Here is a 27,137-nt window from a genome sequence, read left to right as displayed (position 1 = left end):
TCTTCTCTCTCTATATATATATAATCTATTTGTTTATTATGAATGTATTAATAAATCAGCTATTATATATCTATTAATTATCTCCTTTTGTTTTACCTACCTATCTTTTTTTCAAGGCAGGGTTTCTCTGTGTAGCCCTGACTGTCCTGGAATTTGCTCTGTAAACCAGGCTGGCCTCACAGACATTCACCTGCTTCTGCCTCCCAAAATGCCAGGATTAAAGGCATGGGCCACCACTTCCTGGCTTATCTACCTATCTTTTATCTATCTACTAATCATAATATATTTTCTTTTTCTTTTTTTTTTTTTTTTTTTTTTTTTTTTTTTTTGGTTTTTCGAGACAGGGTTTCTCTGTATTGTTTTGGAGACTGTCCTGGAACTAGCTCTGTAGACCAGGCTGGCCTCGAACTCACAGAGATCCGTCTGCCTCTGCCTCCCGAGTGCTGGGATTAAAGGCGTGCGCCACCAACGCCCGGCTTCATAATATATTTTCTATCCATCAATCATCTATCATCTGTTATCCATTAATTGTAAAATCATTTATCATTTTTCTATTTTGTGTCTTATATTTGTTAGCATCTGTGTGTCATTTGTCTCCTGTGTCTATAAGGTCTGTATCTATTTATCATCTATCAGTGTCTATAATCTATATAGCTATGTATCAATCTTCCTGTGAGGTTCTCCAGGGTGTGTGGTGATCACACCGTTGGCACACTCCAGGGACTTAAGGGCTGACACCTATCACTGGTTCAGCCTAGCACCTCTGGTGGTTCTGTGTTGCTGCTAGCTTGGAGGGGTGGTTGGAGTCCAGGACTAACAGCAGTTGAGGAGATTGACCTCCTTGTTATCAGCTTGATGCCTTAAGGGCCATCCTTGAGATCTAAGTGGTCCTGCCCAGCACCACGTCCCCTCAGAGCCACTCCAAGGCCTCTCCTTGCCCCCCTGACATACCTGTCACCACGCCAAGTGACCAAAGTTAAGTGTGTGGGGCTATACCTTTCATTTGCTTCTTCATGTTGTGTTTCTGTGCCTGTGTCCCATCTGGGGCCTGTGAACCTGGAGCTTAGTCACTATCTTCCCTGTCCTCTCCCTGCAATAGCCCTTCTCTTCCTGGAGTCTGTCCTCCAACACGCATGACAGACCCTCAAGCAAAGCCATCACTCCTGCCCCAGGGTCCGGTTGTCTGTGTTCTGAGCACAGCTGAGACTCATGAAATCTGAGGGCTGACATCAAAGGATAGGGAGGCTAACTAACTCTGACGGGGCTGCAGTTTCCACCTTGGACACTGGTGTGTGACTCAGGTGGTGGTAGGGTTGGGCTTGAGGACCGTGGAAGCTGCTGGTGATGCGGAGGTAGTTGTGCCCTGAAGAAGCCTTCATTGGTCTGCCTGAGGGAACAAGTCCCCAATATAATGCAGCACCTGCTCTGAACACACATTCAGGGTCACAATGGGACCTATTGCCTCCATGACACTTCCCAGTTCACTGTGTAGAAATCTTTAGAGACGATGGCTGGTACCCATTGCAGCGTTACACTCTGTGTTCCCCTCAATGGCTTCATCCTCTTCAGAGAAAAACCTCAGCCGAGCCTTTGCGTGTCATCTCAGTGCTCAGAAGGTAGGTCGAAGCGGGAGATTGTGAGTTTGAGGCCATGCCTTGACTCAACATGATAAGCCTGTGTGTGTGTGTGTGTGTGAGAGAGAGAGAGAGAGAGAGAGAGAGAGAGAGAGAGAGAGAGAGAGAGAGAGAGAGAGAGAGAGAATGGGGGAAACCCAAACAAATTCAACTTCCTTCTTTGGCCTCAAAGGCCCACGGCCATCCCAGCAACTGCCTGGTCCCATCACCCTCTCCTGAGTGTAGAATTTAGGACCTGCCAAGCCGGTTCCTGCCTCAGGGCATTAACACTTGCTGCTGTTATCTCGCCTTGGAATTCTTGGTCTGGATCTTTTCATAAATGCACCCTTCCCAGCCACCTGAAGTGACAGCCACTTGCTGCTTGGTTTATTGCTTCCTGCAGAGCTGCCCGTTTGAAGAAACAGACAAATCTGAGTCTCTGAGAGGCCAGTTTACCCAGAGTAACACAGCAGCGGGGCTGGGAGGGCAGTGTGGGTCACAGCTGAGCCCCTGCTCAGGTCAAGTTCAGGAGCCAGAATCCTTACTTGTTGGCTCACAGAGGAAATACATGAACACAACTTCCCTTCCTTGATTTGGGGATTTTTTTTTGAGAAAGCAAAAAAAATTATTTATTTGTTTGTTTATTTATTTTGAGACAGGGTCTGTGTAGGCCAGGTTGACCTGGATCTTTTGATCTCACTGCCTCAGCCTCCTGAGTACTGGGGTGATGGCCTGGTGCCTTTACCAGAGTGATTTCCACAGGTCATTTTCAATGTATTTGAACTACATTTAACAGGGGATATGGGGTATGTGTGTGAAATGAATAGTAACCATATTATAAATTTAATGTCATAGTCGCAAAATGTTACTACTGTAATCCATAGCACAAAAGTTACTAACAAAAAGTTTTATTCTGGGGTCTGGAGAGATGCCCCAGCAGTTACAAGCACTGGCTGCTCTTCCAGAGGACCTGGGTTTGATTCTCAGCAACCACATGGCAGGCAGCTCACAACCATCTGTAGCTCCACTTTCAGGGGATCCGATGCCCTCTTCTGGGCTCTACAGGCACCAGGCATGCATGTGGTACACAGACACATATGAAAGACACTCACACACCTAAAATGTTAAAAAAAAAAAATAAAGTTTTTCTCTACCCTGCATGGGATCTAGAATCTTGAGTCTTCTTCTTCTTTTTTTTTTTTTTTTTGGTTTTTCGAGACAGGGTTTCTCTGTATTGTTTTGGAGGCTGTCCTGGAACTCTCTCTGTAGACCAAGCTGGCTTCGAACTCACAGAAATCCGCCTGCCTCTGGCTCCCGAGTACTGAGATTAAAGTCGTGCGCCACCAACGCCTGGCTTTGAGTCTTCTTAAACCCCCACACTTTGCAGGCAACAGTTGTGATCAGACACCCCTAAATCCCAGCGGCCACATGTGGCTTCAACTTCTGAGACCAGGACAGAATTTACATTTTGGGCTTCCTTTTTTTTTTTTTTTTTTTTGCTGTTTTGGTTTTTTTGAAATGGGAATCTTACTATGTAGCCCAGGCTATCTTTCAAGTTGAGGTAATCCTTGTGCCTCAGCCTCATGAGTACTAGGATTATAGATATGTACCACCATGCCTGGCTGGTCTTTCTCCTCTCCTCTCCTCTCCTCTCCTCTCCTTCCTTCCTTCCTTCCTTCCTTCCTTCCTTCCTTCCTTCCTTCCTTCCTTCCTTCCTTCCTTCCTTCCTAAGTCAGGGTCTAATGCATCCCCAACTGGCCTTGAGCTCACTGTGTCTCAAGGATGACCTTGAACTCCCAATCTCTTGCCACCAGAATGCTGGAATTACAAGCATGCTTTACTGGAGTTGTTTTTGTTTGGTGCTGGGAACAGAATTCAGGGTCTTGTGTATTAAGGCAAGCACACTATCAACTGTGTTGCATTCCCTAACGCCTAGGCTTTTCCTTTTAAAAAGCCACCATACATTCCTTTATGTAGGCCTTCATTCACAAAATATTCACAAGTCTATTGTGGGTTTATAGGCTATTTTAAACATAATTTCTGTTTGTGTATTTAAAAGTGAAAATAAAAGCACATACTAGGGAGTGGAAAGCATCCTGGAGGTGCCCTCCCACCCCAGCACAGAGTTATCTTGCTTTCTGGGGAGCCTGAACTGGAAAGGCCCGATCCTTAGCCTGGGGGAAGAAGGGGGGCAAGATAATGACATAATTAAGGCTTGTGGCTGGGCACTTTTGATCTTCAAGGACCAGAGCCCACATGGCTGAGGCTCTATTTGGGTTAATTGCCCAGAACCAAGAAAGCCTTGCCCAGAGATAAAGGGAAACTGGTGTTTCAACATTACAAATTGTTCTGGGATGGCTCTGGCAGAGCCTGGATGCCTGGGGCCCAGCTGGCCCCACCCACATAGAGAGGGTCCTATGGGTTCCTGGGGGCTGCTGGGTGCGGAGACCACCTACAGGGTGGTACACTGGCTTCCAGGGTTTTTTTTTTTTTTTTTTGCTTCTTTTTTTGTTTCCCCAGATAAAGGAACCAAATTCAAGGTGAGCCAGGGACAGATCACATCAAGAATAAAGTCAACAGCACAGAGAACCGAGGGCTTCGATGTTTCTCTTCTAGGGGTTGGGATGGGATGTCTAGACCTGGAGCTACCCATCCATACAGCCTTCACATTCTTGCCTAGTACAAATGCAACCTGATCCATTCTAGTTTCCGGTATTCTTGCATCTCCCAAGGGATGGGACACTTGGTGCTTGGGACTTAGTTTCACCTGTTCTCTGTGGACTGGAAGGGGTGTCTAAGTCCCTCTGCCTCGGTATGAAATTATTTCACAGGGGAAAAGACCTGCATCAGTATCAGGGCTCAGTATCGGTCCTTGCAGCTAATAAGTAACAACGACTGCAATAACTGAGCACGGATAATTGAGTTCCAAGCAATTGAAGGGCACTGGCTAAGTGCTTCACGTTTAAGATGTTGGGCTATGCAGTGATTTCTTAGTCCAGTCGGATGGTCTCCCTCCTCTCAAAGCCGTGTCTATTCCCCCCCCCCCCTGTGTGCTCGGAGTCTTGGTTGGAGAGGGCATCATCAAGGGTTAGATGGTCACCTCAGCTGCTCAGGCCTCTTTTGGGCTATTTCAAACACTTGACACTTTAATTATGGGCGGGCGGACATATCGCGCAGCGCCAGGGGCGCTGGAGACAGGCCGGAAGCATCCGCTCCGGGGGCGACCGGACATCCCCGGTCACCGCCAGGTGCACCTTCTGGTGCCCCTCTCCACCTCCTCCCCTATGTCTCCGAGCTCCCGGCTGCTAATGCCTTCTTCCTCTAGGGACCCTCCAGCTGACCATCAGGTGTCCACCGCCTCTAAGATGTTTGTCCTGGTGGGGATAGGGTTATTTGGGAGTGGGTACGGGTCTTTCTCTGGCACCAGGCTTGGGGGTTCTTCTGAGCGGCTGGGGCAGGGATGCCCCGTGGAGCCTGGAGCGACGCACCTACAGGCTAGGGCAGCAGCCGCCCACGTCTCCTCCGACTCTAAAGTATATTTAGCCTCATTATCAAATGTTTGCAGTGAACCGAGCGAACCGCCTAATAGCGGCTGGAAGTGAAACTCGAATCCCAGCCAGAGGGAAGCACGTGATCTCTCCCACCAGAAGGGATCACCGAGGCGCGGGCGGGACAGGTGCGGTGGCCTCAAGCGCATGCAACGCCACCAGCTCGGCTTGGTTTCTTGGTGTTCTCTGGAAGCCTGACACCTGAACCTCACCCCCCTCATACAGCCCTTTCTCCAGAGACCAAAATGAGGACTGGAGCAGCGGGTCCCAAGGGAAACCGAGGCAAGGGGGTGGTCTGAGTTGGCTAGTTCTCCTTTAGGCCCTTGACTACATGATTTAGCCAGTCCCAGTTTTCAGAGATCAGGCGTCCATCTCTTAGGAGTCTTCCGAGGACCCATGGAGGTGAGGGGTTAGGGATCGCTGTCTCACATGAGAGCACCCTGTAAGCTTAAGGGCTCGTGCCCCAGTCCCCTCAGGCGGCTGGCGCCGGGCTACACAAGCTCTTACCACCCTCGCGCTGCCGCTGTTGCTGCGGTCGCTATGACGACGGGTCGCGGTTTTATTTTTAATAGCGGTCGGCGATTAGAGCAGTGCCTGCGCCCAGCTCCCTGCAGCTCCCGCGTCCCCGGCGAAGCATCCAGGCCTAGCCTCACTCTGGCCCCAGATATCATCCCCTCGCGCCTTCAGAATTCCTCCCTCCCTGCTCTAATTTCCAGCTGGGCGCCCCTGCTGCGCCAAGAGAGTAAGAGGAGAGAACAACACCGCTAGGCGGGGTCCCTAGGAACCCGCGGGCCTCCTTGCTGCGGAGGTGGTGGCCGGACGGGCGCGGCATCCCCTCCGCAATGCAACCCGATCTTCTTCCTGGATTCCCATATCCACCGTCACACCGGGTCGTCGAACTGCAAAGAGGTATCCTCTGGTCCTCTCTGCCTGCGAGGAGCCCGAGGGCTTTGCAGGACAGGACGCGCAGTACTCTTGGCATAAGAAGGTGAGGAACTCGACCCAGGTCCAGCTGGGTCCTGAAAGTCTCCGCAAGAAGCCATCGAGTGAATCTCCATCTTCAGAACAGCACAAAGTTCCACCAGTACGGATAAGGCCTTGGCTTTCGAGGACCTCGAGGTGGGGGCGCTTCCCAGCGTTTTCCAGATTCCCTGGTTGGGCCAAGAGAGGGTGTCATCTTATCTCCTGAGCACCCCAGGTGTTAGGGCAGAGACGTGGCGATGGGGGACTGAAGGCCTATGGAAGCCTGTGTAATAACAGTAGCTGCGGGCTGCAAGGATTCTCAGGGGAGTCCCAGGTATTTGGGGCTAGGTGAGCCGCCCTAGTAGGGCTCTTCCAACTTGGCCTTTGAAATGCAGGAACCAGGGGAGCTGGGGATAAAAGGCTCCTGCCTGACTGCGCCTTTGTCTGGGGACAAAGGAGACGGGGAGAGGGGTGTGCGACCGGGGCAGGGTGCACGGGTTAATTCACATGATAAGGACTGGATGGGCAGTATTCTCTACTGCACCCCGACCCATGGAACGCTTCACAGCTTTCAGAGCCCTAAGCTTGTCTAGCTTTGGGATTCGAAAGGTTCACAAATCCCCTAACCCTGGTGCATGGCGATCGCTGGTAGGATTGGCCCCGCCGTCGGGTCACTTCCCTCCTTAAATCCCTCTCTCGAAGTGGGAGAACCGTCTAACCCTGATCAGACTTCTGCCCGCGTGTCGCTTCCCCGCCACCCGGTCTGTGCTGTGACTTGGCCGGAGGTGGCGCTCTGCGCTCCCTTGGATCCCAAAGCAGAACCCAGGAGTTCCTCACCCGTGGCTTCTTTTCTGTCTTTCCTTCTACTCCCTCAGCTCCCCGGGTTCAGGGTGCGACTGGGCCTTCGGCCAGGGGCTAGGGATCTGGAGGGTGCAGGGTGTCAAGGTGGCGATGAGGCAGGCGGAAGCCTCCTCTCCGACTCGGGCTTCGTTTCCACCTCCACACAAGAGTGCAAGTTCCTCAATCAGGTGTCCCAGGCTTTGGCTCTGGGGCGCGGGCGCGTGGCAGCCGTCAGGTGAGTGCCCTAGACGCGCCCCTAAACCCGCCCCGCCTCTCCGCAGAGACTCACTCCCCCTCCTTTTATGGAGAGGGGAAGGCTGGAGCCCTGGTTCGGCACGGTGGGAAGCGGCCCGAGCGCCGGGCGGGGGCCGGGCCGGCTCTCATGCCCTTTTTTGGCGCAGCAGCTCTGGGCGCTGCCCTTTACTGCCGCTGGGGCCCGAAAGAGAGGCGAGCCGGAGACGGCCGTGCTTCTGCAGCGGCCTCCTCCCCTCCCCGCCCGGTGCCGCAGGATTGCAGCTGGCACTGAAGGGTGGGCAAGCTCGAGGGAGGGGCGCTCCGGGAGCCCCGGCGCCTGTGGGCTCCGAGCCGCGGGCGCCGAGCTTGGGTGGATTTAGCTGCCTGCGTGAGCGCGTGTGTGGTCACTGCAGTGGCGGTGGTGGCCGGGCCCGATCTGGTCCGCGAGACCCCTGCGCGCTTCTGAGGTGCGGGTCCCGGGCCGGAATCCGGGGGAGGCGGGGGGCGGGGGCGGGGGGAGGGGCGCGGTGGCGGCGCTATAACCCCCTCCCTGTCGCCGGCCGGCTCCACACGCGCGTCCTGCGGAGCCCGCTCAACTCCGGGAGCCCGGCCTGCCTGTGCCTTCTCCTTCTCCACCTCCTCCTCTGGTCTTCCCGCGGCTGCTGCGGCGGCGCCAGCTCGGCCCTCCGCCCGCCCTCCGGCCCGTGCGAGCGGCGCAGCGAGGCCCCGGGCGGGTTGGTTGCTGCCAGGCGGCGCGGCCGCGGGAGCTGCCCGGCCCCGGCGGGCGGAGGGCGGAGCGCGGCGCCGTAGCCGAGGGCGCGCCGCGGAGGGGCGCACGCAGGCCGCCGGGCCGCGCTGTGCTGGGCCGCCGCGCCGTGCCCGGCCCGGGGCGGCAGCGGCGAGAGGAAGGCCCGGGGACAGGCTCTCGGGGCTGCCCGTAGCCTTCGGGGAGAAACGAGGCGGCCGCTGGTACCGGGCTGAGCGTCCAGACAGGTGATCGGTGGTGCGGCGGGAGCTGCAATCACGCTCCGTGGTCCCCTCCCGGGGCTGACGGCAGCAAATATGCGGATTTACCGGCCGGGTCGCTCCTAAAGCCAGCGACGGGGAGCGAGCGCGGCGGCGGCCAGCACGGGGAACGCACCAAGGAAGAAGCCCAGCCCCCGCCCTCCGCCCCTTCCGTCCCCACCCCCCTACCCGGCGGCCCAGGAGGCTCCCGGCGCGACTCTGTTCCTCCTCCTCCTCGCTGGCTCTGCACTCGCTGCTCGCGCCGGGCGCGCTCCGCAGGCTCCCTGCTCTCCGCGCCACCCTCCTCCGGGCCGCGCTCCCTGAGGGATGGTACTGAATTTCGCCGCCACAGGAGCCCGGCTGGAGCGCCCGCCCCGCGGCCTCGCCTCCCTGCCGAGCTTCCAGCGCCTCGGGACGCGATGAGGACCTGGGCTTGCCTGCTGCTCCTCGGCTGCGGATACCTCGCCCATGCCCTGGCCGAGGTGGGTGCCACCCCCACGCCTCCGTCCCTTCTTGGCTCCCTCTGCGCACGCCCCCCTCGGCTACCTGTTTCAAGCTCTGCAAAGAGCATTTCGATTTTTTGCCAGGGTGGTGTAATTTAAAAAAAAAAATTCCCAACTGGGTTCTATTTTCTGCCATGCCCAAGTGTGTCTGGTGAGTTTCCAGCGCGTTGCGTCGCTCCGCCTTGGAGAGGGACGGGGGAGCCGCGAGGTGAACCAGTGGGCAGAAACTTCGGGGGGGCTGTGGGTGCTTTTCCAGAAGGGGCAGTCCAAACGCAGCGGACAATGCAGTAACGGGGTGCGGGCAGCGGGAAAGGGGGTGTGTGTGAACTGACCGTGCCCTGGGAGGGGACTAGGGCGGGCAGTAAGCAGGTAGAGGAGGGTGCGGCCGAAGCCCGGGACAGGGCAGGGTGGGCAGCGCCCAGCCGCAGTCCCCAGTTCCCGGTCCCCAAGCCCAGTCGGACGCGGGGCTGGAGCAGTCTCCGCCCGCCCAGGGCCTGCTTACAGGTGGCTGAGCGAGGCAGATGGGGCCGGGCCAGGCGCCCGCGCCCTCCCACCGCTACCCCCCCCCCCCAGATTCCGGGAGCTTTGCCGTGATGAATGACTTTCCACAGCCCCTGTCGTGGGAACTTCGTGGTTGAGTCCCCCAGCGACCCCGACTCCCTTTAAAAAACTGGGAGGGAGAGTGGGGGAGGCTGAACGGTGGGGGTGGTCTGGGCAGAGACCGGAGTGGATATTTAACCCCTTGAGTTCCCTGCAGCCTCTCTAAACCCCGCTGGATTTGGGCGTCCTAGTCGGCGCTAGGGCCATGCCTGGGCCAGAGCCGGGTGGGGCGACCGCGCGCGCGCGTGCGTGCGTGTGGGGGTGCGCGAAGACCCTCTCCCCTGCGGGCTCGGTCCAGGATTCCCGGGAGTGAAATTGAACCCTAAGGCTAGATTAAAGTGTTGGGGCTGCTGTGATTCCAGACGTGCATCCGTGACGCATTTCGACTTTCTCTTCATGTCGATTTAGCTATTAAATCAGAAACTCCTCCGGCCCCTGGCTGCCCCCAGACACCCTGGGGAGGGCCAGAGCGCGGGCGCTTTTTGTCTGAACATGTCAAGGCGGTGCTGTTTTTTTCTAAACCAAGGTCAGACAGACAGGAATGGGTGGAGGACTTGGGGGCTCCCATCTAGCCCCACCCGAACCTCTGGTTCTAGTGCTTGGCGGGGATCGGGCGGGGCTGCGTGGTCCCTGAGACCGGGCTGGAACCCCTGGGCGCGTCCTGACTGTGTGGTCTGCTTGCAGGAAGCCGAGATACCCCGTGAGCTGATCGAGCGACTGGCTCGAAGTCAGATCCATAGCATCCGGGACCTCCAGCGACTCTTGGAGATAGACTCCGTAGGTAAATCGCGCCCCTGCCCCTGGCTGCGGGAAGGGCGCGGGCGGCGGGGCGGGCAGCCTGCGAGAGGAACCGTACCCAGCGCTCGACCGGGCTGGGTGCTGCGCAGGAGCGCACCGAAAGGTCAGACTCCACTCGCCGGCCATAAACGCCCAGGCGTATGAGTCAGGCGTTTCTCCTGCAGTAGCCACTTTCTCTCCCAGCGGCAGCCGAGGGCTGCTTGCTCGCCCGGGGGTTGTTTTTGCATTTAAGGGAATCACAGCGGGTGTGTCACTGAAAGTTCAGCTTTAGAGTGTGCCGAAAGACCCTGCCAGGTGTGCGGGTCAACCTCCGCCTCTGACCCTGAAGCGCGGGACCTCGCCCGCAGGGCGCGCGGCTCTAGCAGGTCTCCCGCTTCGCGAGGGCCCCCAGAGCGCTTGAGGAGCTGGTTGGTCCCGGCCTTTTGAAAACTCTCATTGGTGCCTTGATTGCCCCGGGCTGGGTCCCAGTGGTGGCCACAGGAGGTCGATGTTTTTCTCAACATCATCCTGTTAAAAATGCGCGCCTGGGACACATGCGCTTGGGGCTATTTTGGGGGCTCCCCGCCTCAGGCTAGAGCCAAGCCACTGTAGAAAACAATTTGTAAATGTAGGATTGGATTAGACTCGGATCGACAAGGGCTAAAATAAAGGGTCTTGGATGGGGGTGGGAGAGGCACACCGTGTTGGAGGACAAGGTCTTCTCTGTCTTTTGTGACAACCTATGCAAAGTGAATGCTTGGTCTGGGTATTCTTTTTGAAGCACTGGGATAAAATTTACCATTAAAAAAAAAAAGGCCCCGATGACTTTGTCAGGAGGAACTAAAGGCCGCTAAAGTGAAGAATTCTAAGTGACGATTTCCCTCTCCTTGCAAACTTTTCAGAAAGGGGGGAGTGGTGAGAGAATTAAGTAAAATCACATGGTCTAACCATTTGGAAATTTGTACCTAATTATGGTGATGGAGAGGCCTGAACTGTTTTTGTTGCATGCCAAAATCATTTTTTAACAAGGTGGCCCCGTTTCAGTAGTTTCTTGACCCAGGAAATCCTTGGCCTGATCCTTATCAGGAGTGGCAGGCCTAGGGTTTCACTTAGAGCTCAAGAGTGGGACAGGGGGTTTTGATCTGATCCCTTGATTGGAGGACTTGGCTTGGATCTCTGGGGAAATGCTCCCAGAGTTTTTTGCTGGTCCCCAAAGGCTTTGGAGACGGCGGACTCCTCTCCGGCCCTGCTTAAACCAGGGCTGGGCCGCCTGCTGTGTGGACACTGGGGGAAATGGGCCATTCACTTTTCTGCTGGGACCATTCTTATGCTGCTCTTTGCAGCCACGCCTCCCCCACCCCCCACCATTAATGCTTTTAGCACCAGTTCTGTTAGGTTAAGCTGATGTGCCCAATGGGGGGCTGGAGGCTTCTGAATTGGGGCCTCCTCTTCAGGAGGGTCCTAAAAGAAAAAGCAGTCCCTGGAGGTTTCAAATTGCTTCTGTAAGAATGGTGTGTGTGTGTGTGTGTGTGTGGTATGTATGTATGTATGTATGTGTGTATGTACGTGTGTGTATGTGTCCCAGGGGATTTAGAATATCCATCCTCCTCACTCTACCTTTCAGACACTTGGGGTTCTCCATGGGAAACTTGATGAGAACCAAGTGTGTGTGTGGGCTTCTGCCGCCCTCCCAGCTTGCTAGGGGGAGGAGGGCCCTTTGTGACATCAACCCCAAATGGGGTCTCCCTGATGGGCCATCTATCCCCCTGCTCTGGTGTGGAAACTAACTGGAGTCTAGTCTGGCTTGTGGACATGAGTGGTTAGCTCTCCTCATTCCCATTCAGTTCCTTCTTGAAGTGAGGAGCTCTGTGACTCAGGCTGCTGCAGAAGGCTGGCTGCAAGCAGCTGTGGTGGTGGTCGGTCAGTTTTAGAGTTAGCTGAAAGGGATCATCACTGGGATGTTCCCAAGGGTGGCCTCTCCAGGTGGAGTCTCGATGTCCCTCTATCTAGGTTGCAGGCAGCAAGAGAAAGGCTTAGGGGTGTTCCAAGCCAACTTCTCATCCAAGTGGGTGGAGCTTTGTGATTGGCACATGGCTCGTCTAATGGGCTGGCAGCATCCCCATTTTCCAGATGGGGAAACCCTGAAGGCATCTCCTCCCAACCTTGCAGCTCCTTAGCTGTGTGGCCCAGCTCCAGAGGTGGCAGGATTCCAATACATTGCCAAGAATGTCCCTGAGCCCAGAGCATTCCATGGTGGAGTCAAGGAGCTCTAAGTGGCTTTTGGGTCCAGAGACTGGCATCCAGTCTTGCTGTGAACTACAGCTCAGGAGTTCAGGTTGACTCGTGTGTGTGTGTGTGTGTGTGTGTGTGTGTGTGTGTGTGTGTGTGTGTGTAACGGGAGCTTTGTTCTCTAGAGCCGCTGGCCAGGCGCCCATGGGTCATTGAGTAACTGATACATAAACATCCCATCCCGGGCTACTCATAACGCTGTAGTCAGAACAGGGCTAGTGGACTCTGTCTGTCCTTCCTCCAGCAGTCGTCAGATATTTGTCACTGAGACATCTACATAGGACAAAGGGAGTTGACTTGACCTGATAGAGGCTTAGCCACTAATTCATGATAGGTTCTGCGGTGTCACATAGGATAACATTCACAAGCCCCTAAAGAACTCACTTGCCACACATCAAAGATTCACAGTAGTGGATCAGCCATTAGCTTGTGACCACCTGTTGTTGTTAGTCCAGGCTGGTCTCGAACTCACAGAGATCCGCCTGCCTCTGCCTCCCGAGTGCTGGGATTAAAGGCGTGCGCCACCAACGCCCGGTGTTTTTTTTTTTTAAGACAGGGTCTCGTATAGCCCAGGCTGCCCTTGAACTCCCTTATGTTGCCGAGGATGCTCTCCTGTCTCCAATTCCATTTATTTAATGTAGTGCTGGGCATGGAACCAGAGCCTTGTGTGTTCTGGACCCTCTTCTAGCTGAGCTACATTCGCAGCCATTTTGTTTGTTTTTTTGTTTTCTGAGAAGGGTGGCCTTGAACTTCAGATCCTCCTGTTAATGCCACCACACCTGGTTCATGACCAACTATCTTGATCTGGGCTTGTCTTGAGTAGGAGCTGTGGCCAGTCTCTGTGGCCAAGTTTCTGTCTGCATTAAGTTTAGTCAGGAGAACTTGTGTCAGGGAATTTTACTGTGTACTGGGCCTGGAGGGTTCCAGCGTTCTTTTGGTGTTTGGATTTTTAAATTTTTATTTATTTTTATTTTTCTGAGGCTGGACGCTGTGTATCCCAGGCTGGCTTTGACTTTACTTTATATCTGGAGATGGCCTTGGACTCTTGCTCCTCCTGCCTCCATCTCCTGAGGGAGGGGGTTCATTCACCACATGCATGTCTGACTTGTCCTCTGTCCTGTTCAGTATCTCTAGATTCTAGTGCCCTGGCCTATGCAAAGTCGGTGACACCTACTGTGTGCATGTTGAGGCAAGCCCAAGGCATCCAAGGACCACAGTTGGCATCGTTGCCCACTCTCCCTGGCCCTGAGTGGATGGTCCATTCATCTCTTGTTAGCTTGGCCATGGCAGGATGGTCATCACTAGGTCATGACTCATCATGTCACTTTTTGTTGAAGAGATGCTTCTCTGTAACAGTTGGTTGACGGGAAATTTTTACTGCATGAGCAGTTCTGATCTTATTTTGGGTCTTTAAAAAAAAATCCGTGCCATTGGAACATTGAGTCATTTTAAATAGTTTTTGGGCTCGGATTCATCGTTGACATTCACACCTTAGGAGAGTCTTTGCTTTTCATCTTAAATGTGTGGGTAGCAGACATCTCAGGGTGGAGGAGGCTGGCATGTCTCCTGTTGGTTTGTGGATGGTGTGGTACCTGGTGGCATTTGTATCTCCTGCTAGGAGGGCCCTCCATTTGGGCGGAATGTCACTAAGTGTTGGGACCCAGGGGAGATATGAGTGTCCCCAGGGAAGAAGCAGGAGGGAGGGGGAACTTTGCATAGAGTCTGCATGGTACAGTCTGGGAAAGCCAGGTAGGTATAGATTATATTGGGGGCTGATCTGTCTACACAGCATGTGGTGGAGCTCCATGTCCTCCTGTCCCCAGGAACCAAAGAATTTGGGGGCAGTGTGTTCCAGGGGCTCGTTCTCCAGGCCGATCTTAACTCTGTCCTCCATTCTGTGGGTCAGGGTAGCCCTATGTTTGCTGGACACCTGGTGGCCCTCAATGTGTGAGCACTCCTTCAAGCACTGGCTTTCCCCCACTCCCTGTTGTAGACCTTATTCACTGGGCCCCCAGGACGCTAGCCCCAGGCCTGTGACTGCACGCCTCACTTCTTACTCTCCTGGCAGACGCACCCCTTCGCTGTTTCTCATGGCCTCTGGCCCTCAGAGCAGGCTTATTTCAGGAACAGTGGAGGTTGGCTTGCAGCCCAGTCTGGCGTTTGCTTCCGATGCCCCTCAGAGGTTAGGACACTTCATCAAAGCCTGCTTTACAAGAGGGAGGCCCTGTGCACACAACAGCAGGAGAGAGGCCGCCGCCCTTCCCATCTTTGCTTCAGCTGATAGGGATAGTGCTTCAGACCCGGGCCCAGCTGGGTGGCCTTGGGACCTGCCTGATCCGGTGCTACCCTCCAAGGGCTCCCTTCAGAGATCACATGGTAAGGGAGGATACCTAAATGCCTTCCTGGAAGGACCTCAGATTTTCACAGGAGAGCTGCGTTTTGACAAGATAGGGAGTTGGTTGGAGATGCACATTGGAAACCATATGGGATCAGAGGGACTGGGGTCGGGGACTGAGCCACTGTGCCTTGTCCCTTTGCTCTGCAGGCTGCTGTGGAAGCCTCAGCTGTTCAGGTCCCAACGGTATGGCACATAAAACACGTGGGCACTGGTTACCATATTCTTCTCTCCACTTGTAGGGGCTGAGGATGCCTTGGAGACAAGCCTGAGAGCCCACAGGTCCCATGCCATTAAGCATGTGCCGGAGAAGCGGCCTGTGCCTATTCGCAGGAAGAGAAGCATTGGTGAGCATGGGAGGGTGTCCAGCAGCTGGAGGCGGGCAGGTCACTGCTGGAGCTGTGAATGCTCCTGCTAATTCAGAGGCTTCGGCACAGCCCCCTATCCCTCCACCAAACAAAGGCTTTGCTGGCCTCCTGCCTTCCCCGTGGAGGAGGCTGCCCTCTTTCTCCTCTGTTGAGTGTCTCCTGCCTGCCCTTCTGCAGTCTTGTGCCTGGGCCAAGAGTTTCCAGGAGGGGAACATTATAAATTCCTTAAGTGCCCGGTCTTGTCAGGGCCTGTCTGCGAGGAGGCTTCGTTGGAAAACGTGGCCAAGCTTAATTTCCAGTTCCTGATGGAGCTCCAGCATGCTCCTGGGCTTCAGCTGCCGAGCTGGGTGCAGCCTGGCTGTGCTGGACTCCTCTTCCAGTGCTCCTTCCTCGTTCACTGTTGTCTCTAGGGTTCCACCTGGCCCTCGTTCTGGGAAAAACTAGATTCTCTCAAGACCTATGCATTCTCCTGGGGTGGGGTTGCAGGTGTGACCCACCCAGTCCCGGCTCAGCTAAGGGTGCTGCCTACATACTGCTTGGCTGTTGGCTGCTATGTGACCCTGGGCAAGTGGATCTCTCTGAGATTTATTTTACCAGTGTCTCATTGCTAGCAGAAGTGAGAATAGAATCCCTACTCCCAGCTGGGGGGGGGGGGGTGGCGACGACAGGGAATTGTCTGCAAGCTGCATAGGGGGATAAAGCCTCTGCGTGGGAGTCACTTAGAAGACTACAAGGTCTGTGATGAGATGCAAAGGGGCCAAGCCCAGTTGCCCAGTGTGCCCGGCCCAGTGTTTGGGGCCTCTGTCAGAGGGACTCATAATCCAGGAGGACAATACAGGCCCCTGAGGTCAGGGAGGAATCTGGTCCGCCTCTTTGTTCATTCATGCTTTCCTTTCTCACCCCAAAGGGAGTCTGTAGACACCTGTGCAGCTCCTGGGGTGTGGGTATGCATATCTGCATATCTCTTGTGTTTCGTAGGCATGGTTCATTCCTGTTGGTTAGCTGGCCTGAGTCTCTTCTATCCTGAAGAACCTGGCCCTCTACTCATTCCAGCTCTGAGTCTAGGGTTGAGGAACCCTTCGGTGTTGATAGGGCAGCAGGGAGAGTCAGTAGGTAGGCCCCAAAGGCTTCCTGGTACCTCAGCCGCCTCTCCCCACATTAGCTAGTCCCAGAGCTAGTCCCAGGCAGCCATTATATAGTGACTAATGGGGGTTAGAGTTCAATAGGTCAATGAAGATTGCTTGAGGTAGAGAAGGGTATGTGTCCCAGGGTCCTGAGGGGATTTCTTTTCTACTGTACACACCTGGCAAGCAGATGGCCCCAGACTGACTGTGTTCACCTATGTGATTAGAGCAGAGCAGGAAATAGCTGCCTCTTCCTTGGGAGACAAATAAGTGTAGTTTTGCTGGCTCTCATGACCATGTCCCCAGCTCCAGGCTATGTGGAGACTGGGGTTGAGCTGCTCCTCTGCTGTCTCACTTCTTCGTCTGCAAAAGCAAATAGAAGGCTATTAGGGAAAGAGTCAATGCCTTGTCATACTAGGTAAGTGCTCTACCACTGAGCCACACCCCAGCCCCTCACTGGGGCATTCTAGGCAGGTGCTCTACCACTGAGCCACACTCCAGCCCCTCACTGGGGGATTCTAGGCAGGTGTTCCACCACTGAGCCACACCCCCAGCCTCTTACGGTGGTGGTGGGAATGGTTCTAGGCAAATGTTATGCCACTGAAGTCATTTTCCTAGCCCTCTTCACTTTTGAGACAAGACCTCCCTAAGCTGCCCAGGTTGGCCTTGAACTATGTCTGTAGCTTTGATAAGAGTATCAGCCCTGTACATTCAGGAACCTATTGGCAACCAGCATGTTCTGTCATACTGGAGGCTACCACAGGGATGCATCCTGCCCAGGTTAGGTGGACATCTCTGGGTTGGGTGGGGAGAATGGAGGTCATCATTCGTGTGCTACTGGTAGATTTCTAGGTCTCTCATTCGTATGTACTCTTGCTTTTGCAGAGGAAGCCATCCCTGCAGTTTGCAAGACCAGAACGGTCATTTACGAGATACCTCGGAGCCAGGTGGACCCCACATCGGCCAACTTTCTGATTTGGCCCCCGTGTGTGGAGGTTAAACGCTGCACCGGCTGCTGCAATACCAGCAGTGTCAAGTGCCAGCCCTCAAGGGTTCACCACCGTAGTGTCAAGGTAAGCCCTGCTCTTTCTGGCCATCAGCCTTGCAGGATGCTCTTAGGCTGGTAGGATAGTTTGAGGGGGGCGGGGCGTATGACTTAAGGTTGTTAGCATACAACTTTGTACAAGCCAGGGGGCTGACTTCAGTGACCTTCAGGAGTGACTGGGACATTCAGTGGTTACAGTGTGCTTCTGTCATTGAGGAATTGTGAACGAATGTCTCTTTATCCTAGATAGGGTAGCATCTGGGTTGAGCATTGATGGTCAACCAAAGAAGGTAGTCCATCCAAGTCCAGCTTGCTGAGCCAAGGAAGCTATTTTGACTCTTTACTGAAGTGTGGTGACTGTAGCACAGAAAACTCCGCCCTGGCATTGGTGATGACTGGAGATGTCCACATCCCTAGAGCTTTCTCCCGTAGAGTCTCTTCTCCCCAGAAGTCCTTACTGTTCATATGTGTGTAGAGGGCTTCTTGAGACTCTTGACTTTTTGAGCTTATTTCATTAGCTTCCTGGATCTTACTATCTCCCTCTAGGAAGGAATGTTTTAATTCAGAGGAAATAGCCACAGTCACCATGGCAGGTATTTGGGGGCCCATGGTTTGCATGCGTGGTCATTATCTTTATAGATGACGGTGGAACTTGGGTCTGTTCCCCTGTCAGCTTGCATGTCTCTCTGCCTTCCTGGGGCTCGGTTGTTAGCGCCCTTACAGGATGAGGGGGGATTTCTAGCCACCAGGGGTTTGGTCCCTCTTCGGGCATAAATCTGAGAGCATGGTTGAAGGCTGGTTGTCTATGTTGCCAAGGCTGGAGCCTTTGTGTTCCATCAGTCACTCTAGGACAGTGGTTCTCAACCTTCTACAACCTTTTAATACAGTTCCTCATGTTGTGGCGACCCCCCCCACTAAAAATTATTTTGTTGCTATTTCATTGCTACTGTTAGGAATTATAATGTAACTATCTGATATGGGACCTAGAAGGGGTGGTGACCACAGGTTGAGAATCATTGTTCTAGACTTCTGCAGTCTGAAAACTGACTCTGCCTGGTTGAGGCCCTTTTGCTAAATGTGTGACCATTTGGGTGGCTGAGCTGGCACAAGGGACTCTAGACAGCTGAAGGGCTAGAATGCCTCTGAGGATAACACCTACTTCTGACACAGCCAGGCTTCTGTACTTTTCTTGGATGAAGGGTCCCCAGAATTATGCATGAGGATTTCAGATCCCATTCTTCCATGCTGGTAAATCCATCTCAACCCCCAACCCTGCCGTGACCCTTAGCCCCAGTGGTAGGGAGGTAACAGGAGAACTTCTTTCTTCGTAGGGACCTGTATTCAGTAGCTCATTTGTGATCCACAACCTGGGCACCTGTTGTTGAGATTGACTTTGCTGGCTGCTGTTTAGTCTCCCGAGAGTTCCAGGGCTTGACTGAGCAAACCCCACATACTATTGCAGGCGTCTTCAGGACTGGACAGCCCATCAAAAGCCCTGAACTTTTCCCTGGGTTCCATGTACTTGTCTGGGGTGCTCTCTGGGTTTGCTAGCCACCCTCAGAGGTTGGATAGCATGCTGGCTACCAGCAGTGTTATACTATGATGGCTGGTTCAAGCACCCTGGTAGCCCATGTGACCTGGACCAGCCTCAGCCTTTCCTTGGGCCTCAGGGTTCCCACTGATGGTGTATTGAGGAGTCTGGAAACTGCTATCTTTTTCTTTTGAGTACAGGTGATAGGTTTGGTCCAGGGTAGGTCTGACTGTTTATCAATCCGTCTGACCATTCCTTGCCTGCCTGCCTCCCTCCCAAGATGGACTTGTGTAGTCTAGGCTGACTTAGAACTATGTAGCCCAGGCTGGTGTTAAACCTCCTCAGACTCCCGACTGGTGGGATTACAAGAGTGAACTATGACAATGTGAGTTTAGGAACAGTTTTTCCATGCTGGAGACATGCTTGAAGGGTGAGCGGTGTGGAGAGGTTTGTGGGGGTTTTGACTTGGAGGTTTTCAGAGTCTCCGGCCCCTGAGACAGGGACTGTCCATTTTCACTGACACTGCTGCCCATTGGGATTGGTGACTCCTTCTCTGTGCTGTCTGGGACTGTGCCTTTACCCCCTAGGGCTCATTTTGCCCAGTAAGAGCCTGGTCGGTTAAAAGGGACCAGTCTAGTCCTGGTTGGGCTAGTCAATCCCATACTCCCTCCTAAGCACCTACCCACATGCACCATCACTGACACCCATCCAAGGTTGGGAGGGGACATCCAGCCCCAGGTACTGCAGGCAAAAGGGACAGAAGGTCAGCGGAACAGGAGCTGAGTTCTGCAGCATTTGGAGTGGAGGCTTGTGCTGACCTGGATGGAGAGAGATGGGCCCAAAAGTCCCAGACTTAGGGTCAGCAGGGGTGGAGCTGATGATGAGACTCACAGTAGCCATATCTACCCTGTATGATATGTGCCATCAATCCTGGTTCCAGTTTGTGTGTTTCTACTTCCTTGTGGTGCTACGGATTAAATCCAGGACTTCTCATTATAGGCAAACATTTACCACGAGCTATACCCCAGCTTCTCACTGGGGAATTCTAGGCAGGTGCTCAACCACTAAGCCAAGGCCCCAACTCTCTGTAATTTTTGTTGTAAGATGGGGTCTAAATTAAGTTACCCAGGCTGACTTTGAATTTACTCTGTAGCCTAGGCAGGCCTTGAACTACTGCCCTAGCCTTCCAGTCTGAGCAGCCTGGTACCTTACCTATTTGGCCTCCTGGGCCCTGCCTGTTATGCTCAGCCTGACTCCAAATGCTAGCTGTGTTCTCCAGACCTTGCTGTGGAGGCTGAAGAATGCTTTGTGGGCCTGCACATTGAGCATAGGCCAGGCTCGTGGAGCTACCTGAGGTGTTTGGCCTGGACAGAGGTGAGGCCTCTCCTGTCTACATTATATGGGGCTGCCAAGGGACCAGGGAGTGGGGTTGCCAAGAGGTTAGGGGTTGTAACTGGCTGCTGAGCTGTGTCGGGAGGTTCATTCTCGTGCTCAGGGCTCTGCTGGGTCAGACTCTGGGCTTCTAGAAGGAAGGTGCCCCCAACTTGGGTAGGGTCTGGAGTTGTGTTCTAGGGGGAGTCCCAGCTGGGCTCTGTCTGGTGAGGAGCCTGGGGGTCTGAGGAGGCTGGGGCAGCATGGCAGAAGACACCCTGGGTGTACTTGATGCCCATCAAACTGTGAGTCTCTGCCTTTGAACTGCTGTGTGTGGTGCCCTCAGGCTGGTGGGACAGGGGTCTGTCCCCTTGCTTCCCTCCTCAGTGGATGTCCATGGACACTTGGGGAGCCAGAACGTAACACCCTCTTGGTCAAGTTAGAGGATTTATTGGCCTGGCAAGGCCCCTGTGTCTGTGTGGCCTCAGGGCCTCGCTCCTTTTAAGTCAAGGCTATTAGAAAGCAGAAACGAGTGTGGAGGGACCTGGGCAAGTTGTCCGCTTGGCTGTACTCGGTTTCTCCTCTATTAAAACAGGCTGTCATAGAGTCCGTGCAGCTGACCTGCAGGAGGGACTGTGCTCCAAGTTCAGCTCAAAATCAACAGTGGCTTTTCTCATAGATGTCACTGTCCTGGGGCTTGGGAGCAGTCAGGTTAAGCAAGCCCTCCTGGGGGAACAATGCTCAGACAATATCCTGGCCAGGTGACACTGCGTTGAACTTGAGGGAGCTGTGGATAGCTTGTGGGGCGCCTGGGACTTTACCATCTCCCTTTATACTTCCAAGGAGGCAGTTTTGAAAATTTAGTATTCTTAACGTGTTCTTGGGGAGGGGGGTAGCCATTTCCTGGCCAGACAGAGGTGGCAGAGCGGCTGGAATCTTTGCATTCCCAGCGCAGGTGCTCCTATAAACCACTGTTTGTTTTCGTCTGGTAAACACGGGCCTGTCTGGAAGAAAGGGGGCTCCCCAGCAGGAGCGGCTCATCAATTGCCCCTCATGCAGGGGACCCCTAGGCTTAGAGGGGAAAGTTGTACCTTCCCTGCAGCCAGGGTCTGGGTCTGGCCCATGGGGAAAAGCTAAGGGCCTAGTCAGGCTGGAGGATTATAGCTAAGACCAGGCCAAATGCCCTTCTGACGCCTGGGTTGGGACCCACCTGGTCCCCATCGCAGAGGTGGTGGTGGGAAGGGCAGAGCACCCACCTGCTGGTGTCTGTGGCCAGGGTCTCTCTCAGGCCAGGGTTTAGCTGGGCAGTCTTGAAGTTTGCTGGACATCTTTGGAGGCTAGGGACTGTGGCAGGGGTATATTACAGTGCCACCGCCCACAGCTCCTCTGGGAACTAGCTGATGTTTTTCCTTTGGGAGAACTCGCTCCTCCCTGACCCACCCCAAGGCCCTTCAGGGGAGGGACAAGGGTTGCCCTTCAGTTCTCTGGGGTAGAGTGTGAGACCACATTTCTGAGCTTAGGACCTGGGGGTTGCAGTGCGTCTGGGGACATGCTGACTTCCTGAACAGAACTTGGGGGCTCGTTTAGTCAGAAGCTTTGTCTGAATATTGATTTCTGTTGAAGCTAGCTCCTGCAAGGTGGCCCTGTCCCATGTCTAGGTGATTCTTTAATGTCATGTCTTTTATTTGTTTGTTGTTGGTTTTTGTTTCTTTGGATACATTGTCTTGCTCTGTAGCAGACTTGCCTGGAACTCAGTATGTAGCTCAGGCTGGACTTGAACTTGCAGCAATCCTCCTGCCTCAGCCTACTGAGTGCTGGGTTTCCAGGCCTGCCCCCCTGACTTTTGAGTGCCTCTACAGAGGGCTCTTTGGAGACCTGCCTGGGCGGGTGTGACAACTGCGCCCATTTCACTGGTCAGATTGTCGGTGTCTGGACAGCATGGCTCAACTACACCTCAGATGCCCCTGCCCTCACTCTTCCTAGTTGCTGTCCCTCCCACCTCTTGACGTAGCGAAACCTCCTGGGCTGGCCCTTGACCCCTGACCCCTGGCCCCACGCCCTACATGCTGAGCTCATACTTGGCAGACTGTGTTCACACCTGAGGCACCCACACTACTTCACATGCCCGCCAGGCACCTGGCACCCTTTGCACCCATGTTAACCATTAATGTAGCCAAGGTGGTAGCCACAGCAGAGTCTGGATGAGTCTGGTCCCCAGAGCTCTGAGCAGTTCCTTGGCGGGAATGCAGGGCTGACCCCTGCTTGGGTCCTCTTGGCTCCTGGGCTTCAATACCCTTAGGAGAGCAGTGGAAAATGCTTTCTGGGTGGGCCAGGCATTGTCCCCACCATTGAACGCCCAAGAAGCTGTAGGCCACCCAGGGTAGGTTGAGCACTATTACAGCCTCAGTTTCCCCAGTGTATGGTGAGATGTGAGGTAGAGCTCCCTGAGGGCTGTTCTGGGAGGTGGACACAGATTTGTCACTGATTGTATGCAGGGTTGGGAGGGTGGCACATGTCCCAGGGGGCATCAAGGTTGGGACAAGCTGCCAATCATGATCCCCGGGTCATCTCAGGAGATGGCTTACTGTGCCTGAGTTTTCTTTTCTATCCATGGAGGTGACAATCCTGCCTCCTCACTGGCTGGCCAGGCGGGTTAAATGAGTGTTTGGACTCTGAGGGAGGTGGCCTGGAGCATTCCCTAACGCAACCTCATGCTGGAATAGAGCAGGGTATGTGGCCCAAGGTTGCCTCCTGGTGCAGCTCCTGATGGTGTGTGTGTGTGGGGGGGTTAAGCAACTGTTCTGTGAGCATGGTGAGGGAGTGTGGAGTTGCATTCCTGTGTTGGGAGCTGTGTACACCGCTCACGTCTGTATCTGTGTGTGGGTGGTGCACTCATGACAGTGCTGCCCTGGGAATGACAGGCTGTAGTGGTCAGCGTCTGGCCACGACCATGGAAGGATTTGCCTGGGATTCTAGAGTCTAATATGAGCTTTTGGTACCTGCTGTTTTGGTGTGTCTCCAGGGACCCTGGGTTGAGTGGGAAATGACTCTTTGAGGGAGGTTCTTCCCTCTGCAAGTTTTGTAGCCACACGGTGGCTGTCCCTGTCTGAGGCTCCGTTTTCTTCACTAACAACACAAATGTCAGAGCAATACTGTGTTCTGTCACCCTGTACCCAGTTCATCCTTTCTTTGCCGATGTCCTTCAGATCTTTTGGGGCACTTAGGAGTCTCTTTGTAGTCCAAGCTGGCCTCATCACCCTGTGTTGTTGACCTTAAGTTCCTGATCCTCCTGCCTCCCTGTCCTGAGTCCTGGGATTACAGGCTGCCACATTCGTCCAGTTTATGTGGTGCTGGGGCTGGGACTCGGGCTCTGTGGATACTAGGCAAGCTACTCTGAGCCACATCCCCTGCTGTGTAGCCCAGTCTGGCCTTGAACTTCTGAGCTCCCAAGTGCTGGGATGGCATCTGCAGGCCTAGCATCATTGGGGCTTATTTCGAATGGAAACAAGCCTGAAGATGCCTTGGGGAGGTTAGAAATCTGAGTCCCAGTTTGGGGTGAGCCTGGCAGGTCCCCCTCAGGCACATGGTGTTGACACTGGCTTTGTTCCCTTGGCAGGTGGCCAAAGTGGAGTATGTCAGGAAGAAGCCAAAATTGAAAGAGGTCCAGGTGAGGTTAGAGGAACACCTGGAGTGTACATGTGCGACCTCCAACCTGAACCCAGACCATCGGGAGGAGGAGACAGGTGAGTAGTGGGCTCTGCTCGTTTGTTGTGTGTGGGTCCCGAGGGACGTGGGCTCTAGCCAAGTCAATCAATCACAGAGTGTTGGGGAAGCTGCTTCCTCTGAGTGAGGCAGTAGGCCCAGATTTCCCAGCCGTCCGCACTGGCTTACAGAGCTAGAGTCAGGTAAGCTGTGCCTGTGGAGTGCCACATCTAGATGGGATGGTAGACACTGGACTCAGACTGTGCCCTGCTGCCCGGGGTCTTGACCTTCTTCCTGCCCAGCCTACCTGTACATTGCCAGTGTTCAGGCAGTCCAGGTGCAGAGAAAGACCCGGAAGTGTATGCTCCAGGGTGGATCAGGCTTTCTTTTTGAAAGATAAACAACTCTAGTATTTATTGCCATGGCTTCCCACCCCAGGCCCTCAGGAGGCCACTCACCTTCCCTGCCCTTTCCTTGACAGGAAGGCGTAGGGAATCAGGTAAAAAGCGGAAAAGAAAAAGGTTAAAACCCACCTAAGGCGGCCAACCAGGTAGGCCCTGCCCGCTGGGTGTGCTGGGGACTCCCTCGCAGGGCTGGGATACAATCACATCAGCGAATCAGCTTCCATGGGCCCTGATTGGCTCAAGGCTCTGTGCTTCTGGGGCTGCTGGGCCGGGTCTCCTCGCAGCTACAGCTTTGCCCTTCTCTTGGTCATTGGTCAGGCACTCAGGTGCCCCGCAGCGGGCAGGGTAGGGGGCTCTGGTGGTTTTGCTGGAGTTCCCTGGGGAGAGGCAGCCCACTGCACTGACAGGAGAAAGGACTGAGGCTTTTAAAGGTGACGGGTGAGACTTGTGGAGGCTGTGTGGATCTGAAGAGCTTTAAGTGGATGGGGCGGTTGACTTTTGAAACCAGTGGCAGCCTGGGAAAAGGAGGTAGACATCAATCTGTGTAAGACCAGGAGGGGAAGCCACAGCAGGTGTCCTTGGTGGCCCTTTCTATTTGGTACTTTAGATTCTGTCTTCAAAATGACTCTTGGGCCCCATGGTGGTAGCTAGCGCTCTCATATTCCAAGCTGGAAGACTCAGGTTGGATAAAGAAGGGCCGTAGAGCCTCTTAGGAATGCTCATTCCAAACCCACCCTGTGACGGCTGTTTTTCCCCGGAAGTGTAGGGAATGTAGGTGAGGCATGTCATTTCCCAGGCCTGTCCTGAGTGTCAGCTTGTCTGGCCCAGAGGACTGGAGCCTGTCTGGCTGAGCCCTTCCTCCTGGCACACGGGACTTAGGGGCATCCAAGACAAACAGTTATTCTGGGCAAGAGAGTCCTCAGAGATAGGGTGTCTGAGAGCCCTGGCTCCCACAGGAGTGTGGCTGGAAATGCCTGCTTTGGGCATGTGTCTCCTCGAGCAGGTCCCTGGGGTGTTCCATGTGGCTCTGATGGGCCTGCTGCTGACAGAGACCCTCTCCAAATGAGGAACAGCTGTTCCCATGACTGCCTGTGTCCTGCTGGCAACCTGGAGTGGAGGCATTGTTGGCTCGTTATAGAACTGGGGGGTATAGCTTTGTGATAGCAAGTGTTTGTTCACCAATGCCACCAGACAGACAGACAGACACACACACACACACACACACACACACACAGAGTGTAACTGGTGGCATCTATTCTCTCAGTTGAGTTGCTTCATGGCCCCAAAATGTCTGCCAAATCTCTAGTAGCACAAGCCTTACGCTGGAAGAAAGAAAGATAAGAGAAAGGGCAAAAGAAACTTTATGCCTCAGCTTCTCCATCTGTGCAATGGGAGCATGGGTTCTTCTGTGAAATGCAACCAGCCTAGTCCCAATTCTCAACCATGAAAATTTGATTATTTTTTAAAATTGCACATCAAAGTTCATATCTTAAGACATAAGTTGTGTGGGGCCAAGTGGCCCCAGTGTTTTCTCTCTGGTCATAACCTCAACTCATCTCTCTTCCCACAGATGTGAGGTGAGATGAGCCGGCTGCCCTCTCCCGGGACACGGATGTACGTGGCGTGTGACATTCCTGAACATACTATGTATGGTGCTTCATTGCCAATGTGCGTGCGGTCTTTGTTCTCCTCCGTGAAAAACTGTGTCTGAGGACAAAGAGACAGTGTCCGTTTGTTCAGTGTGACATCAAAGCAAGTACTGTAGCACTCGGAGAGACAGTGAGAAAGCTTCCTTGTCACAGAGCGAAAACAAAACCACAAAAAATAACAAAAAAAAAATCTTAAAAAAATTAAAAAAAACAAAACAAAAAAAAACCCAACAACAACAAAAACCCCACCACAAGAAACAAAGAGACTGACGTGGGTGGCAGGAGGGCCGTCCTGCAGGACTGACCCTGGTGGTGGCCAGTATTGGCCACTGCCCTGGACTCTGCCCGTGGGCACAGGTGCTTTTCGCTGAGGACACCCGGAGCCTGCCTGGGATGCTGCCCGCTGGTTCTAGGCAAGGAAGCTGAACAGCTGGGAGATGCCCACGGGCCTGGAAGCCACCACCTCGCTTGAGTCTGCCTAGGACCTTCCAGACGGCCTTACGTGAAATTTCTTTTTCCTTTTTTTTTTTTTACACCATAAAGTGATTAAGCTTTTTCTTTTTATTCTCTGCCAAGCTTTTTTCTTTCTTTTTTTTTTTTAAATCTCTTGGATGACATTTTCGTCGATAACATGCACGAGGCTGCTGTAAGTTGGGACAGCGAGACGGTTATTTTTTTCCTAGCCAAACTAATGAGGTGTATTAAAATAAACATGGTATACCTACCTATACATCATTTCTGATGCGCCTCTGGCTTCCTGTGTTCCTCGGTCCCTTTAGAGTTAACTCCTAGCTTGAGTCATATGAGAGGACTATGTGGGAGTCATTCAGTTGTGGATTATCCCCCCACATCCCCAACCCTGAGTGGCTACCCCCATTGCTAAATGGCTTCCATGGCAGTGCCGAGATGGCACTGAGATTTATTTTGGGATAAGCTGTTGGGCTTCACTGTTAAACAGAATTGTGTGTGCGTGGTTTCCTTGTTTTGTTTTGTTTTTGTAAAGGTGAACTTTGTATTTTTTAATATTATCGGTTTATATACCTGAGAGCCTGCTATATATATATATTTTTTATTTTGAACTAAAAGAAGAAAAAAAATCAACAAACTTCATGCACATCAGGCATTCTGTGGTCCTGTTTTTCTAATTGCTTCCTGGAGTCGTACCATCCCCCACTC

At 53.7% G+C, this 27,137-nt stretch overlaps 1 protein-coding gene and 1 long non-coding RNA gene across 4 annotated transcripts; one reads left to right on the top strand and one right to left on the bottom strand.

The window, feature by feature from the left end:
* Positions 1 to 2,505: 2,505 nt before the first annotated feature.
* On the bottom strand, positions 2,506 to 7,096 carry LOC121142020. The gene is made up of 2 exons (XR_005879034.1): positions 6,962 to 7,096; positions 2,506 to 6,312 (listed from the first exon to the last, which is right to left on the bottom strand). It is a non-coding gene; the product is annotated as an uncharacterized LOC121142020 (long non-coding RNA).
* Positions 6,312 to 26,696, top strand: Pdgfa (platelet derived growth factor subunit A). 3 transcript variants are annotated; one of them, XM_005080002.4, is made up of 8 exons: positions 7,532 to 7,665; positions 8,556 to 8,685; positions 9,991 to 10,087; positions 15,010 to 15,114; positions 17,145 to 17,332; positions 23,823 to 23,949; positions 24,390 to 24,458; positions 25,883 to 26,696. In XM_005080002.4, the coding sequence occupies exons 2-7, from the start codon at positions 8,623 to 8,625 to the stop codon at positions 24,443 to 24,445; spliced, it is 636 nt and encodes a 211-aa protein (XP_005080059.3). In that variant the 5' UTR covers positions 7,532 to 7,665; positions 8,556 to 8,622; the 3' UTR covers positions 24,446 to 24,458; positions 25,883 to 26,696. The 3 variants fall into 3 exon arrangements, 2 of the variants coding, with proteins under 2 accessions (XP_005080059.3, XP_021088579.1); XM_021232920.1 differs by lacking the exons at positions 7,532 to 7,665; positions 24,390 to 24,458; XR_005879033.1 differs by lacking the exons at positions 7,532 to 7,665; positions 23,823 to 23,949; positions 24,390 to 24,458; positions 25,883 to 26,696 and adding an exon at positions 6,312 to 7,199 and having other exon boundaries at positions 9,991 to 10,083; positions 17,145 to 17,182.
* Positions 26,697 to 27,137: the final 441 nt, after the last annotated feature.

The sequence above is a fragment of the Mesocricetus auratus genome, unplaced genomic scaffold (genome assembly GCF_017639785.1).
Source record: "Mesocricetus auratus isolate SY011 unplaced genomic scaffold, BCM_Maur_2.0 Super-Scaffold_100008, whole genome shotgun sequence".
NCBI classification, from domain to species: Eukaryota; Metazoa; Chordata; class Mammalia; order Rodentia; family Cricetidae; genus Mesocricetus; species Mesocricetus auratus.
Note: the sequence above shows the minus strand (reverse complement) of the source record. Positions and strands in the feature narration are given on the sequence as shown.